Genomic DNA, 16,028 nt, shown 5'->3' with positions numbered 1-16,028 from the left:
AAATGGCCAGGGGCAAAGTTGGCCTTCACTAACACTTTGGCAAAGGTGTTCTTGCCTGTGACTTTGAAGTTAACAAAAGTAAACAAGACTCAAAGTGGACAAGTTTTCCTGTTGGGTCCTTTCAAAATCAGCATTCATATACCTTTTGAATATTTAAATATTTAAAGCCCCCACGGGCACATAAATGACGACTGCTTCTAGGACAGAAGCAGCAGTAGGAAACCCCCCTATTTTGAACATGCCGTTTATTTTATAATGAAAGAAATGCAACTGTCAGATGTGGAGGTGGCATTTCATAATTTCGCTATTTCACGCCTGACTTTAAAAGGCTTTCAAGTTGCTTAAGTTAGTTTAGAAAAGAATAAACTGTTGGTAGAGTTCCAAGCTGACAGGCAGGTGCAGTTCCCACCTGGCCGGCCTGTTCGCAGTCGAACAGCTGCTCTTACTCAGGAGCTGTCAGTGGAGGGGTATACGGACGGACGGACGGACGGACGGACCGACCGACCGGGCTGAGTACTTCCTCATTTACTAAGACAACGTCTAATGCTGAGACACGAGTCCTGATTCTGCAGCCAAGTGTCTTCTAAGTGAATACGAGCTGAGAGACCCGTGTGCGCCTCCTTACCCCTTCGCTGGTTTTCTGCAAGTCTGAAGCCGTGTTTCTCGTGTCATTGCCGGCGTCTCCACCCTCCGAGCTGCTTTTGTTTTCCTCTTCTTTGCAGTCCTTGTCATCGTCATCCCCCGGAGACTTCCGGGACTGTTTAGAGGATTTCTAAATGTTTAGAGAAGTTAAAAATTATAGCCAAGTAGAAACCAAAACGCAAAAGTGTAAGAGGTGCAGAAGGAGCCGACCTACACCTGCTCTTTTTGGCCTGACACAGGACGTAAGTCCACAACACGCAGGATGCCAGGCCGGGCTAGTGACCTTGGGTCAGTCACTTCACCTCTCTGGGCCTCAGTTGAACCAGCTGCAAAAGAAGCAGAGGTAGCCCCACTGGGGTGGCTCAGTGGTTGAGTGTCGACCTATAAACCCAGAGGTCACGGCTCTATTCTGGTCAAGGCATATTCCTGGGTTGGGGGCTTGAACCCCAGCAGGGGGCGTGCAGGAGGCAGCTGATCAATGATTCTCTCTCATCATTGATGTTTCTATCTCTCCATCTCCTTTCCTCTCTGAAATAAAAATATATATTTTTTAAAAAAGAAGTACAAGTGGACTAGTACTTCTTTTAGTCCTGTCCAGAAGCAAGATGTTAAAAGCAGAAAACAGAGATTCACCCACCCAGAACACGGTCAATGAAAAAGTACAGCTGGGCGGACACCACGTGGGGAAGGCTACAGAGCTAGAAGGCACCCTGGAGGATGGGGAAAATTCTGCTTATTTTGTTATTTGCAAACTTTATCCCCATCACAGCAAATATCATGGTTTTCGTTAATTGCATGGGAAATAATATGCATTTATTCAATTTTACCTGTATGCAAGTTGGGTGGATTTTATAGGCCATAAAATAAAATGTTTATAGTCTGATAAACTCTTGGCACTTGATTTTCAGGCGTTTCCTAAGTATATCCAGTCACTAAACACCAGAATCTATGGGAAGTAATTTATCCAAATATTCAATCACGTGACAGACCAACTGGACCAATCTTTGTTCTTCAAAGGTCTGTTTGTCTTGGTTTCAGTTTCTAAAAGGTGAACAGTTTTCACAATCTCATGGTTTTTCTTTCCCTTTTTAAAAAAATATGTTTTTATTTATTTCAGAGAGGAAGAGAGAAGGAGAGAAATATTGATTGGTTGCCTCCCACATAACCTTGACCAGGGCTGGGGATCTAACCTGCAACCGAGGTAACATGCTCTTGACCGGAATTGAACTCGGGACCCTTCATTCCGAAGGCCAATGCTCTATCTACTAAGCTGATCCATGATAAAAAAAAAAGAAAAAAGAAAAAGAATATTGTATCGTTAGCACACTGAGATGGTCCTGCATTGTTCCGATCCTCCTATGTCCCTAAATTCTCCAGCTCTCACCTGGAGGCTATTGTAGGACACACACCTATCCTACGTCTGTGACTGAAGAACAGTCCTCCTCTCGCTGAAGAGGTGGTATTTTCCGGGTCCAACCAGCCCCCTAAGTCTATAGCCAGTTGCCCTCACCTGAGGTTACCTGTCTGATTCCCTTCTGCTCTACTGTCTCTAAGGCAGAGGCCCACAGAGCGAGCACATATCCATGTGTCGGAAGAAGGAAGTAAAAAGAACCTAAAACTTTCAGTGACTATGCACAGAACACGAATAACAACGGGAGCAGCCGCTTAGTAACCTTTGAAGTGTAGGACTTTTTCCGTTTCGAGCCAGCTTTTTCATTCTTCCTTTTGCCTTTTCCATCTTCTTCGACTCTATCCCCTTCTTCCTCGCTGCTCGCATCGGCGGTGTTGCCGCCTTCCCCCTCAGTTTCTGAGGAGCTCTGTTGTTGAATTGCCTGACAAATAAAATATTAGCCAGTGACACTTCTGAAAAACGAGCCAAGAACACAGACGGTGAAAAGAATCGCTCCATTTTAATTTGAAAGGGTTCAGCTTACTCTTAAAGATTTTTAAAATAAAGGGCTGTCAGCCTCGATTTCCCTGACTTGAACCCTCTTGGGTAAGAGAATTATATTTAACCCCAAATGCTACCGAAACCAAAGAATTCTGGCTTCAAATGGAGGGAGGGTAACTTTTAGTACAAAGGCCGTATAAGAAAGATCCAAAAGGGAGTGAAAACCGAAGAGATGAGCTACAGCAAGTGACAAGGAAGCACATCTTACCTGGTACCCAGTGAACTTTACTCCGGGGTTATTTTCTATTTCCCACAATCCTTCATTGAATCCTTTCCGTTTGTTGGACTTTCCGAACTTGTCTTTGTATTCTTTATATGGAAAAAGATCTTTTGGACCAAGAAATGCACTGTAGAGACACATTAGAAATGGAATTGATACTCTGACCTTCAAATGTAAGGCATCTTAAAAAAGATATGTATATATATTTATTGATATCAGAGAGGAATGGAGAGGGAGTGAGGGAGGGGGTAGAGGGGGAAAGAGAGAGAGAGAAAGAGAGAGAGAGAGAGAGAGAGAGAGAAACATCAATTATAACAGAGAATCTTTGATCGGCTGCCTCCCGTACACCTCACACTGGGGATGAAGCCCACAACCCAAGCATGTGCCCTGATCGGGAATTGAACCTTGACCTCCTAGTTCATAGGTTGATGCTCAACCACTGAGCTACACCGGCAGGGCCAAATGTAAAGTATTTTTAATATCAATATCTACTAAGGTGCCAGAGTATATTTTAGTAAACAAATTAAAAATAGCTCAATCCTTAGAGCGTCGTCTTGATATAACAAGGTTGTGGATTTGATCCCTGGTCAGGACATATACAAGAATCAGCCAATGAATGTATAAAATAACTGAACAACAAATTGATATTTCTCTCTCTCTCTCAAATCAATACATAAAAATTTTAAAAAGTATATAAATTAAATAAATGAACAAATAAATCCTCTGAGTTAGGCACCTATCATAGATGTTTTATAGACACGCTTCAAGGCAGAAAAAAACAGATAGCTGGGTATACAAACCAGCAATCCTGAATTGTGCTACTTTCTTCTTCTTTTTTTAAAAATAAAATATATTTGTATTGATTTCAGAGAGGAAAGGAGAGGGAGAGAGAGATAGAAACATCAATGATGAGAGAGAATCATTGATCGGCTGCCTCCTGCACGCCCCCTACTGGGGATGGAGCCCACAACCCGGGCATGTGTCCTTGACCGGAATCGAACCTGGGACCTTTCAGTCTGCAGGCCGATAGATGCTCTATCCACTGAGCCAAACCAGCCAGGGCTGGGTTGTGCTACTTCCCAGCAGTCTCTCTATGAAAGAAAACGTAAGTTGCATAGCCCACAGTGTCTATTAGATAAAAGCAAAACAAAAGAAAGTAACACTAACTTCCTGAGTGAAACCCAACTATTTCTCACGTGAAGACGAGAAAGACGTTTGTCTCCAGGGCCCTCTCCTGGCGAGCTCCCTTTCCAGGCCCGTATGCGGACGAAGCCAGAGTGGCAGGCAGCAGGCTAAGGCACAGCTCATGCCTGCCTCTACTGACACCCAAGTGAACATAAGGGTGACCCTGAATTTGAAGACGTGTAAGATTTCCCAATAGTTTCCAGCTTCCCCCCACATTTGCAATTTCTACTCCATGTGTGCGTAATTAACCATACACATTCTTCGTGTGTCAAGGCTGCCAACTGTCCCCACGTATCCATTACCGTCTTTCCTTTATTAATGGGTTGATTCCTCCTCCCGATTTTCCCCTCCCAGAGCCTATGTTTGCCAGCGGCCCCAACAGCTGGGTGTGGCCACACGACCAACTTCTTGCCACTGGAATGAATGCAAGCGGAAGCGACACCTGCCACTCCCCTGCCATTTCCTTACGAGAAGTTCCTTGTTCTCTTTCTTCCCTCTTCCCTCGACCTGGAAGATGCACAGGTGCTGTTTAGCCAATTTGTTTGTTTTCTAATGAAAACTTTTTTATTTTTAAAGAAATAAGCAGCCCTAGCAGGTTTGGCTCAGAGCTTCAGCCTGCAGACCGAAGGGTCCCAGGTTCAATTCCGGTCAAGGGCACATGCCCAGGTTGTGGGCTCGATCCCCAGTAGGGGGCGTGCAGGAGGCAGCCAATCAATGATTCTCTCATAACTGATGTTTCTATCTCCCTCCCTCTCTGAAATCAATAAAAATATATGGAAAAAGAAATATGCAGACAAGGACAACACACCACAGGAAATGGCAGGACAGAGGAACCTGGGTCCCTAGAACACAGCATTCTACCCACCTCGTTCTATCTGCCTATCTCTGGATTGTTTCAAAAGAAATAAACTTCTGTATCATTTAAAATACCTGTCTTTCAGGTTCTTTTATTCAACAGGTTAGCGCCAGGGGTGGGCAAACTTTTTGACTCGAGGGCCACAATGGGTTCTTAAACTGGACCGGAGGGCCGGAACAAAAGCATGGATGGAGTGTTTGTGTGAACTAATATAAATTCAAAGTAAACATCATTACATAAAAAGGTATGGTCTTTTTTTTTTTTTTTTAGTTTTATTCATTTCAAACGGGCCAAAATGAATAACCCACGGCTGGGTTAGCCTGTACTCTAACCAATATAATTAGAAACCCTTAAAAAATTTGTGGTATGTGTGCTCTGGGGTCCTACAAATTGAGAGAGCCGTAGAGAGCACAATTTTTCTCTGTGATAACTTACATTTATCACAGAGTGTAATATTACAGGAAGTATGAATGGGAAGTCTGTGAAGTATGAATGGGAAGCATTTCTCTGGACAGAAACATGTAAGAGCTACAGAAGCAATGACTGGTGGCAAGAGGATCACCGTAGGACTGTCCCAAAGGGGAATTCTGGGTGATGCTCACATTTGAACAGAAACAAAGAATGACATTTAAAAGGAAACTGTTTGAAAATCTTTACCTTAAGAAAAACACATTAAGGTTTGCAATTTTATATAATTGATTATAATGATTTGCACAACATGTGAAATGTTATAGAACAATGCAGTCTAGCAGAGTCAAATTGGAGCTTTGAAACTTTAGGTCAGTTTGCTGACTTACGTTTCATGGGTGCCAAAAAAGAAGATAGGATACTTGTTTGCTGGAGGTTTCACCGCTCCCTCTGGGAGTTCATCAATCTATTAGAGATAAATGTAAGTTATTAAATAGGCAGTTAAATCATGTAAGATACTATAAACATGATGCAAACACTGAGAATTTATTAACTTCAAAATAAAATTACTCGAACCATAATCCCAATAGTTTTTTTCTTGAACCTTACAAAATGCTTCTATTTTTTCTTAAAAATTTTTTAAAATTTATTTATTTTTGTTTGTTATAAAATGATTCTAAAGGCCAATGCAGCCCAACGCATAGATGAGTGTAACACTGTAAACTAATTATAACCATCATTGGACATACATCATCAGGAACCGCAACTACTCACTTCCTTCTATTCAAGAGAATTACTCCTGGGAACCGATCCTAGTGAGGTAATTAAAACAACAACAACAAAACCTCAAAAGATGCACTTTGGGGGGATAATAGCGAATTTACACACACACACACACACACACACACACACACACCCTAGAAATGGAGCATTGCCAAAAAGAATGATGAAAAATTAACTCTGATTATGCCACCTCCTTGCTTCAAATCCTTCCACAGCAGCTACTGAGCACAGCATTCCTAGCTGTGCCTCTGAAACCCGTGGAGCTAGTAAAAACTAAAAATACTGCAGCCTTTCCCCAGACCTACCAATTCTTCCGTACAGCTGAGGCTGAGAAGCTGGAGGGGATTATGTCCAAACTCCTCAGAATGTTCTATAGTTAGAACGTTCCAGGAAACGGTCCTTGACTCTGAAATCTGCATCCGCGGCCCCAACCTTTCCTGTTTCCAGGCATGAAACCACAAACACCTACAAACCACCCGGAGGCCCTACCAGCAGCTTAACCTGGACAAGAGGCTGCAAACAGGAGGCGAAGCAGGCCCCTGAGTGTGGAGAGCAAGGAAAGGCCTGGCGTTGTCTCTGGAAGGAATCTGCAGCCTCGGGAACTAACAACACGAGACACCGGCCCGAGGCCTCCTCACCACAGTGCGCCTCTGAGCTGATGGGCCATGTGCGCGGCGCAGACGCTCTGGGGAACTGAGCAAAAACGGACGCTGAGTCCACAAATCTGTAGTCGGGTCCTGCTCCTGATCTGAACTGTGGCATCGCAGGCATCACTTCACCTCTCGGGACCTTGACTTTTCCGTCTGTAAAATGCGATGGCTCCACTAGGTGACCTGGAATTCTATGGCTTGCCTAAAACGGAACTAATTTCCTTGGACTGTTTTTGTTTCCTATCTTAATTGTGGGGAGAGATCTCACTGATTTACTCAGCTCTTCCAACCCTCCCCCAAAAGTATTTAAAGAAAGAGAATCATGGAAAACTAAATTCAGATGTTTGCGAAACCAATTCATAAGACTGTGCCAATTTGGGCATCGCTCTTTTTTTATTTTTTAACATATTTTTATCGATTTCAGAGGGAAAGGGAGAGGGAGGGAGTGGGGGGGGGATAGAGAGAGAAACATCAATGATGAGAAAGAATCATTGATCGACTGCCTCCTGCACATCCCCCTATTGGGGATCGAGCCTGCAACCCGGGCATGTGCCCTGACTGGGAATCGAACCATGACCTCCTGGTTCATGGGTTGATGCCCAACCACTGAGCCACACTGGCTGGGCATCACTCTTAATTTTTGGCATCAATTTCTTTGGGTTTTATGTTATCAACGTAAAATGATAAGCAATATCTGCTTTTTTCACCTTAAATTCTATTTTGTCTGATATAAAGTATTGCCATTTCTCTTTTTACTCAACTTTGATAAAGGGGTATTTCCAATTTGGGGGTAATTCTTGTCTTCTATTTTCTGTTAGGTTGGTTTCTTATAAACATTATATTGTTGGTTTTTATTTATCAACCCAAATGGAGACCATTTATGCTTGAATATCATGTCTGGCTTTTTATGCCTGCATTTTTCTCTTTGTGTTTACCTTTATTCTATGAATTATAACTCAAATACCTCATTTTTAATTCTACAAGTTCTTCAAATACTCCAAGAACACTATTTAAACAGTAATATTTACCTAATAATATAAAGACAATATTTATGTATTCTAATCTGAAGCAAAAAGGTACTTAGTCCTTTCCCCTCTCTTCCTTCCTTTCTTATTCATTAATCTTTCCTTCATCTCTCCTCTATTTTGTTTTACTGTTTGGTTTAATAAATTAGTAATCACTTTTCTTGTTATAGTGACTGTATGCAACTACCCAGGGCAGATGTCTCCAAAGGAACAGGAAGAAGGCAAAGAGCAGATGGAACAGGATGTCAACAAGGAACTTCTTGAGAATCAGTTTCAGCTGAAGACCCAAGACAGCAAAGAACACACTCCTAAATGAGGTGGTAACCACGTCAGCCCTGCGAAGAATGCGGTAAAAACCCTTGTAGGCTTAGCTCCACCACCACCACCACAAAATAGGGTGGGAGAGGGCAGGAAGAGTTGGACATTAGGAGAGGATTTTGGGGAAAAGCCTCCTTCCCCAAGTCTGTTGGGAGAGCTTAGATAGGTCTTCCGGGCTTGGGACTCACAGAAGATGGGGGTTTGACTCAAGTCTGAGAAACCTTGAGAAAGGGTCCAGGACTTTCTGGTTCGTTGCTCTGATGGCAGCGTGAACGGGGAGCGACTTGCACTCTGAGTTTCCATGGTAAAGATGCATGTCTTCCATGAACCATTCGCTAGCGAGAGCGTGGGGTTGTCTTAACACCTGTCCAATAGGCCACCTGGAGGTTAAGGGGACCACAGCAGGAAGAAGGGAGAAATGTACTAAGAGATAGTCAGGGAGGGGGCAGTTTTAAGCGACTATTCCAAAAAGAGGCTCATTAGCCTGTATAGAGAAGTGAAAATGAGATAAAGCCAGGAATACTGGTGGTAGGCCGCTTCTAAAGTGGCACCCATGATTCTCATTTCCTGGCATTCTTGGCCTCGTACAATCCCCTCTTCTTGAGTGTGGGCTTGATCTGCTTACTTCTAATGAATGGAATATGGCAAATGTCCGCTCCATCTTGCTGACTTTTGCTTGCTTGCTGAGGAAGCCAGCTGCTGTGTGAGTTGCTCAATGGAGAAGACCATGTGGCTTGGAACCCAGGAAGGGCTCTGACCAACAACCCATGAACAAACAAGGCCTTTACGCCAATAACTCAGGAGGAACCAAACCCTGCCAACAACTGGAGTGCGCTTGGAAGCTAATCCATCCCCTTAAGATGATCTTGTGAGAGACACAGAGGCAGAAGGTCCAGGTAAGCTATTCCCGGGTTCCTAACCCACAGAAACTGTGTGAAATGTATAAACCAACTGAGCATTTTACTTAAAAAATTATACTTTTGGCCCTAACCGGTTTGGCTCAGTGGATAGAGTGTTGGCCAGAGGACTGAAGAAGGGTCCTGGGTTTGATTCTGATCATGGGCATGTACCTTGTTGCGGGCTCGATCCCCAATAGGGGGCGTGTAGGAGGCAGCTGATCGATGTTTCTCTCTCATGGATGTTTCTAACTCTCTATCCCTCTCCCCTCCTCTCTGTAAAAATCAATAAAATTTATTTTAAAAATTATACTTTTGCATTATCATTTTGATGACTACCTTTCATATCATATCTACATCTATATATGTATATGGGCTATATCACAGGCACTTTTATCATGGAGATCCTTTGTCTTTTAAATTGAGGTGTGTGTGTTTATCAAGGGAGTGGGTGAGTGGAGGCTTACCTCCACAACTTCCCTCAGACGTACTTTTATCCCCAGTTAATCATTATTAACTAAGTATGTTTCCTCCATGTTTATATACATACAAATGTTTCATACACAGGGAGAAGTGTTTTGGAGGGAGACTACTGTGTTTTATGCGTACACACACACACAAAATGAATCACATTTTATTAAATTCTCTGCATTATGAAGAGTCCTTAAAATCAAATGGCATAGATCTAACTCATTTATTTACTTTTAAAAAATATATTTTTATTGATTTCAGAGAGGGAGAGGGAGGGAGAGAGAGAGACAGAAACATCAATGATGAGAGAGAATCATTGACTGGCTGCCTCCAGCACACTCTCCCCCTGGGAATCGACCCCGAAAGCAACCGAGGCTGTGCCCTGACCAGGAATCAAACTGTGACCTCCTAGTTCAAAGGTCAATGCTCAACCACTGAGTCATGCTGGTCAGGCTAACTCATTTATTTTTAATGGATGCACAATAGTCCAGTGATTAGATAACCTATAATTTATTTAAGTTTTCTCTACTGGGTGGGTGTTTATCTTATTTTTAGTGTTTTTGCCCTTTAAAAAGGGCTACCGTAAACATATTTAGATTTTTATGTACTGCAGCTTCTATTTCCACAAGATAGATGTACAGGAGTGAGATTGCTGGATCACAGATTAGAGGTATTTTTCATTTTAATGGGTATTGCCAGATTGCTTTCAAAAAAGGCTGTAAAAATTTACATTTCCACCAAGGTATGAAAATGACCTCCCTTCCAATCTCTGACAGCATGAGGCGTTCATGCTCTTTTAGATTTGCATTTCCTTGATTAATGGTGAGATTAAACATCTTTTCATAGGTTTATTGGCCATTAGAATTTGCCCTTCAGGGAACTGACTATTCCTATCATTTTTGCATTTCTGTACAGGGTTCTATCTTTTTACTATTCATTTGTAATATATTAACCTGATATCTATAATTTCCATAGCAAATATCTTTCTCCATTATATAATATGTCCGTTGAAATGTTTTCTTTCTTTTTTTTTTTTTTTATTGAAACATTTTCTTTTCTTGAGTTCCAGAACACTGATACTTTTTCCCCTTCCTCACATAGCTCCACTTTCTCCCTTGGTGATTTCATCCAATTTCAAGATTTTGAATGGCATCTATGTGTCTCATTTTTCTACCCCCGAACTCCAGACCTCCAGTTTGAGCTACAGCCTCACTAGCTGGGTGTCTCTAGGCATTTCAAATAAAAGAGGTCTAAAAACAAACTCTTAGTCTTATGGCCTAACCTGCCTGCCATTTAGTATTCCTGATGTAATTGGCATCACTGCCCAACGAGATGCTCCCATTAGAAATCTATAAGTCCTTTATATATATTTATTAGAGGCCCAGTGCACGAATTCGTGTGTGGGTGGGGTCCGGCTGGCCCGCCCCCGATTGGGATGGGGGGGCTAATTGGGGATGGGGCTGTGGGTGGTTGGTTGCTCCGCCCCCTGGTTGAACTCCTGGTCGAGGGGACAATTTGCATATTAGCCTTTTATTATAGGATATTGGTTGATTTCAGAGAGGAAGGGAGAGAGAGAGGGATAGAAACATCAATGATAAGAATCATTGATGGGCTGCCTCCTGCATGCCCCCTCCTGGGGAATCAAGCCTGCAACCCAGGCATATGCCCTTGACCCTTCAGTCCACAGGCTGATGCTCTATCCACTGAGCCAAACCAGCTAGGGTGAAATACGTAAGTTCTTATTCATTTATTTCCCATAAAGACATATCTATCACTAAGTCCTTCAATTACACCCCCAATACCAACCTAACCAGTTCTTTCTACACCCACTATGCTCCCCTATGGTCGACTCCACCATCACCTAACGCCTCTAATTTTTTTTAAATGTATTTTTATTGATTTCAGAGTGGAAGTGAGAGGGAGAGAGAAACATCAGTGATGAGAGAATCATTGATCAGCTGCCTCCTGCATGCCCCACACTGGGATCAAGCCCGCAACCTGAGCATGTGCCCTTGACCAGAATCGAACCTGGGACCTTTCAGTCCGCAGGCCTATGCTCTATCCACTGAGCCAAACAGGCTAGGACACGCCTCAACTTCTACAAAAGCCTCCTAACTGGGCCCTTTGCATCCACCTCCCTGTCCCCCACCCACACCCCCAACAATCAATTCTTCAGGCCCTCAACACAAGTCAGATCCTATCATCTGCCCAAAACTCTCCAAGGGCTTTCCATCGTTTTAAAAATCCTAAACTCATTCATGTAACTGTGAGACCCGACGTGATAGGCGTTTTGTCTCCCTCCTTTCCTCTCCCCAGTGCTAGCTCGGTCTGATTTAGCCTGTGGGAGAGGAAAAACGCAGCAGAAAGACAGGAGGAGGGGGGAAATGCTCACATTTAGGATCGCAGCAGTGACCCAGAATGCCTCTGCGGAGAGGGACCTCTGCCCTAGACTACTGGGCACAGACAAAAGACAAACTGACCGAATCAAGTACAAGTCTGAGAATGCCTCAACATTTAACTTACAGCAGCATGAATAACATGCTAAGGCTTTCGCCGGGCCATGGATAGAGCATAGGCCTGCGGACTGAAAGGTCCCAGGTTCGATTCTGGTCAAGGGCACATGCTCAGGTTGCGGGCTTGATCCCAGTGTGGGGCATGCAGGAGGCAGCTGATCATTGTACTTTATCTCTTTTTAAGGATAAAGATGTGAAGATAGCTTTGTCTCTCTGCCAAAAGCAACAATCTGAAAATAAAAAAGCAAAGAACAAAACCAAAAACTTGGATGCATACGGGTTTCTGACAGGAATGCTAAATAAATATTTAAAAATAGAAAGTAGACAGGAGGAAGAAAACACCAATATGTGAGAGTTAAAAGAGTAAACAATTGGCAATTATTCTGATTAGGAAACTGATGGTAACTTTCACTGTTTCAATGTCATTGTCAATAAAATAAGAAATAAACAACGCACAATGAGCTAGTTGCAACAGTTCCACACGTAGAGGGCAAGACTTGGTTCCTGGCATAATAAATAGCATCCAGAAAACACAGCACTTAAGAAAAATATTTTTTAATTGATTTCAGAGAGGAAGGAAGAGGGAGGGAGAGATAGAAACATCAATGATGAGAGAGAATCATGGATTGGCTGCCTCCTGCACGCCCCCTACTGGGCATCAAGTCCGCAACCTGGGCATATGCCCTTGACTGGAATTGAACCTGGGACCCTTCAGTCCGCAGGCCGATGCTCCATCCACTGAGCCAAACCAGCTAGGGCAATACAGTGCTTTTTGGATAATTTTCTCAGATTGCTTCCTTCAGCTCGTCTCAGTAGACCATTTGCTGGGGCAGAGAAGATAATAAAAGAATGACCCAGGAAGAGGTTTGTGGGGTGAATGTATCAAAGAGGGAAGGAGATTAGGGTGAGAGTACTTCAAATGATCACATGGGTCTCTTTTTGGGTAAGGAAGGAATGAAGCCAGGAGGGTCTGGTATACCAAGAGAAAATGAGGAGGCAAGAATTTAGTGGGTGGCCCTAGCCCAGCCGTGGGCAAACTACGGCCCGCGGGCCGGATCCTGCCCGTTTGAAATGAATAAAACGAAAAAAAAAAAAAAAAGACCGTACCCTTTTATGTAATGATGTTTACTTTGAATTTATATTAGTTCACACAAACACTCCATCCATGCTTTTGTTCCGGCCCTCCGGTCCAGTTTAAGAACCCATTGTGGCCCTCGAGTAAAAAAGTTTGCCCACCCTTGCCTAGCCGGTTTGGCTCCGTGGATAGTGTCGGCCTCCGGACTGAAGGGTCCCAGGTTCGATTCCGGTCAAGGGCACATGCCTGGGTTTCAGCCTCGATCCCCAGTAGGGGGCGTGCAGGAGACAGCCAATCCATGATTCTCATCATTGATGTTTCTATCTCCCTCTCCCTTCCTCTTTGAAATCAATAAAAAATATACTTGAAAAAAAAGTTTACTGGGTGTTTACAATGATAGCGAATGAGAAGCAATTTAGTGGAGCAAAGGAGGGGTGTTCAATCACCGTCATCTCCATTTCACTTCAACCAGCTTCTCCAACTGTCCGCTCTTGTTAATAAACTGCTGTTTCTGTAGTTTGCTTTTAATGCAATGTCAAAACAAGGGACACATTTGTTCTTGGTTACCTGATCCCTTGTCATTAAATACATCTTTGCCCCAAACAAGGAGCTTATTAAAAATGAGCAATGGAGGCCATCATATTTCCTAACTCTATCAAAGGCTTTGTCCGTTCCCTGCCACCTGCAGAACACAAGACAGGGCCGGGGAAAACAAAAGGCTGAGCTGAACAACCAGAGGTCTTGAATACCTGGCTTTACACTCAGATTAATGTGGTATTACCCCTTTAGTTCCCCTATATTTCAGTTTAGTATAATGGGGTTATGCTCCAAGAGAAGTGTACTTATTTTGTGTGAGTCAATCAGCCAGATGTGAGATATAAAACTGTGCTGATTATAACTTTTCAGAAATGTATATATATATTTTTTAGAAATCGAAGAATCCCTTACTATCATCATCAATATTAGGTTCTCTCTACTCAGACTACTGGATCTAATAATAACAAGGAAATCCCTTTTTGGTTGGATAAAAGTGATTGAAAAGGAAACAGAACCATTAGAAATGTGCTAGGCCCATGACTTTACACCCAGGCAGAGAGTACCACAAGCCCACTCCACCTGTACGTCTTCTGGTTTAAAGGCCCTCATCCTCGCCCAGCTGCTGTGGCTCAGTGGTTGAGCATCGACCTATGAACCAGGTCACGGTTCGATTCCTGGTCAGAGCACATGCCTGGGTTGCAGGCTCAATCCCAAGTAGGGGGCGTGCATGAGGTAGTTGATTAATGATTCTCATCATTGATGTCTCTATCTTTTTCTCCTCTCCCTTCCTCTCTAAAGTCAATTATATATATATAATTTTAAAGCGTGGGCTTTTAAAAAAAATATATTTTATAGATTTTTTACAGAGAGGAAGGGAGAGGGATAGTTAGAAACATTGATGAGAGAGAAACATTGATCAGCTGCCTCCTGCACACTCCCTACTGGGGATGTGCCCAAAACCAAGGTACATGCCCTTGACTAGAATCAAACCTGGGACCCTTCAGTCCACAGGCCGACGCTCTATCCACTGAGCCAAACCGGTTAGGGCAATAATATATATTTAAAAAAAATAAATAACGGGCCCTCATCCTCAATCATACACAGCTTCACAACCCAAGGAAACCCCAGAGCCTCAGTGCTACCAGCCCGGGAACACCAGGTGCTCCGACAGCGCAGTAGTTAGCAAACGTACAGAGCTCATGACCCCTCAGAAGGCATGTACGTGAAACTACAATGACCTTCAAGAGAGCTGTAGATACATTTGCAGTTCAAAGATTAAAAGGAAGAGGAGAGTAGAAAGATTTGCTCTGTATATCCAGCCTTTTGAGACCAAGGGAAATACTGGCCTGGATGGTTAAACGACCTAACATAATATAACTTTCAGTTTTTAAGTTCATATGAGCTTCAGATAAGGCTGTGACTACAGAAGATTTAGCTCAGGACTATTAATTCATCCCCCAAATCCAACTGCTGTTCTACATAGAGATGCATCTCATATAGTAATTTCTCTTTGGCCTAATAGACCAGATCAGTACTTTTCTTTTTCTTTAAAAAGAGAGAGTGAAACATTGATCTGTTGTTCCACTTATTTATGCACTCATTGGTTGCTTCTTGTATGTGTCCTGCCCAGGGATCAAACAGATAACACTGGCATATTGGGATGACACTCTAACCAACTCAGTTACCGGCCAGTGCCACCAGGCCAGTGCTTTCACACTGTCGGTAGTGAAACTGATTTTATACAAGATGCAATATCTTATATAATAAAAGGCTAATATGCAAACTGTCCCCTCAACTGGGAGTTTGACCAGGGGGCAGGGCCAGCTGGCCCCACCCCACTCTGATTGGGGGCAGGGCTGGCCCACTAACCTCGGGTGTGCCTCCCCTGCTAGCCTGATTGGCCCCGATTGGTGCAGGCCGGCAGGACCCCACCCGTGTACGAATTCATGCACCGGGCCTCTAGTAAATATATAAGATTACGTCATTTATGATTTGATGATAAGATTTTTCTGGTTGTGTGTATGAGATTAATATTAATTTCATACTGTGGATTTAAGTAAAAAAAAATCTGAAAGCCACTAAACTAGATTTAACCCCTAGAGTGCCGGGGAGCGCGATCCCGTTCCTTCTGTCTTTCGCCAAAAGTGCCGGGAGCGCTATCTCGCTCCTCCTACAGTGTCACTATTAGATGCTAGTAGTTCACTCTTTATTGACAGATGGCACCTAAGTGCAGATGACTTATGATGCCAAATGTTTGTAGTTCTAAGATTGACCACTGGCATGTATCTGCCTAATTTTTCACAGGTATTACGATTTTATGAAGTTTACTCAGATTTTGTAGCCCTAAAGCTTCGAAATGGCATCCAGTTCTAAGTCTGCTTTTATTAGTGATGATGATATTGCTAAATATGTCAATTCTTGCTGTGAAGATGATGATTTTGTGGAAGATATTGGAGAAGGGTGTCCCTCTATTTTAACATTATCTATTTTGTTCAATT

General features: G+C 43.1%; 1 protein-coding gene across 1 annotated transcript in view; it reads right to left on the bottom strand.

Annotated features, from left to right (window-relative positions):
* The window catches only part of HDGFL3 (HDGF like 3), a 31,636-nt gene that overhangs the window by 3,599 nt on the left and 12,009 nt on the right, over window positions 1-16,028 (bottom strand). Inside the window, exons 2-5 of the mRNA XM_070400593.1 lie at window positions 5,652-5,728; window positions 2,802-2,940; window positions 2,316-2,474; window positions 626-772 (exon numbers count right to left, since the gene is read on the bottom strand). Of these exons, the coding sequence (XP_070256694.1) occupies window positions 626-772; window positions 2,316-2,474; window positions 2,802-2,940; window positions 5,652-5,728 (522 nt within the window). The remainder of the gene's footprint in view (window positions 1-625; window positions 773-2,315; window positions 2,475-2,801; window positions 2,941-5,651; window positions 5,729-16,028) is intronic.

The sequence above is a fragment of the Myotis yumanensis genome, unplaced genomic scaffold (genome assembly GCF_028538775.1).
Source record: "Myotis yumanensis isolate MYYU_CA2020_CCGP unplaced genomic scaffold, mMyoYum1.0.hap1 SCAF_20, whole genome shotgun sequence".
NCBI classification, from domain to species: domain Eukaryota; kingdom Metazoa; phylum Chordata; class Mammalia; order Chiroptera; family Vespertilionidae; genus Myotis; species Myotis yumanensis.
Note: the sequence above shows the minus strand (reverse complement) of the source record. Positions and strands in the feature narration are given on the sequence as shown.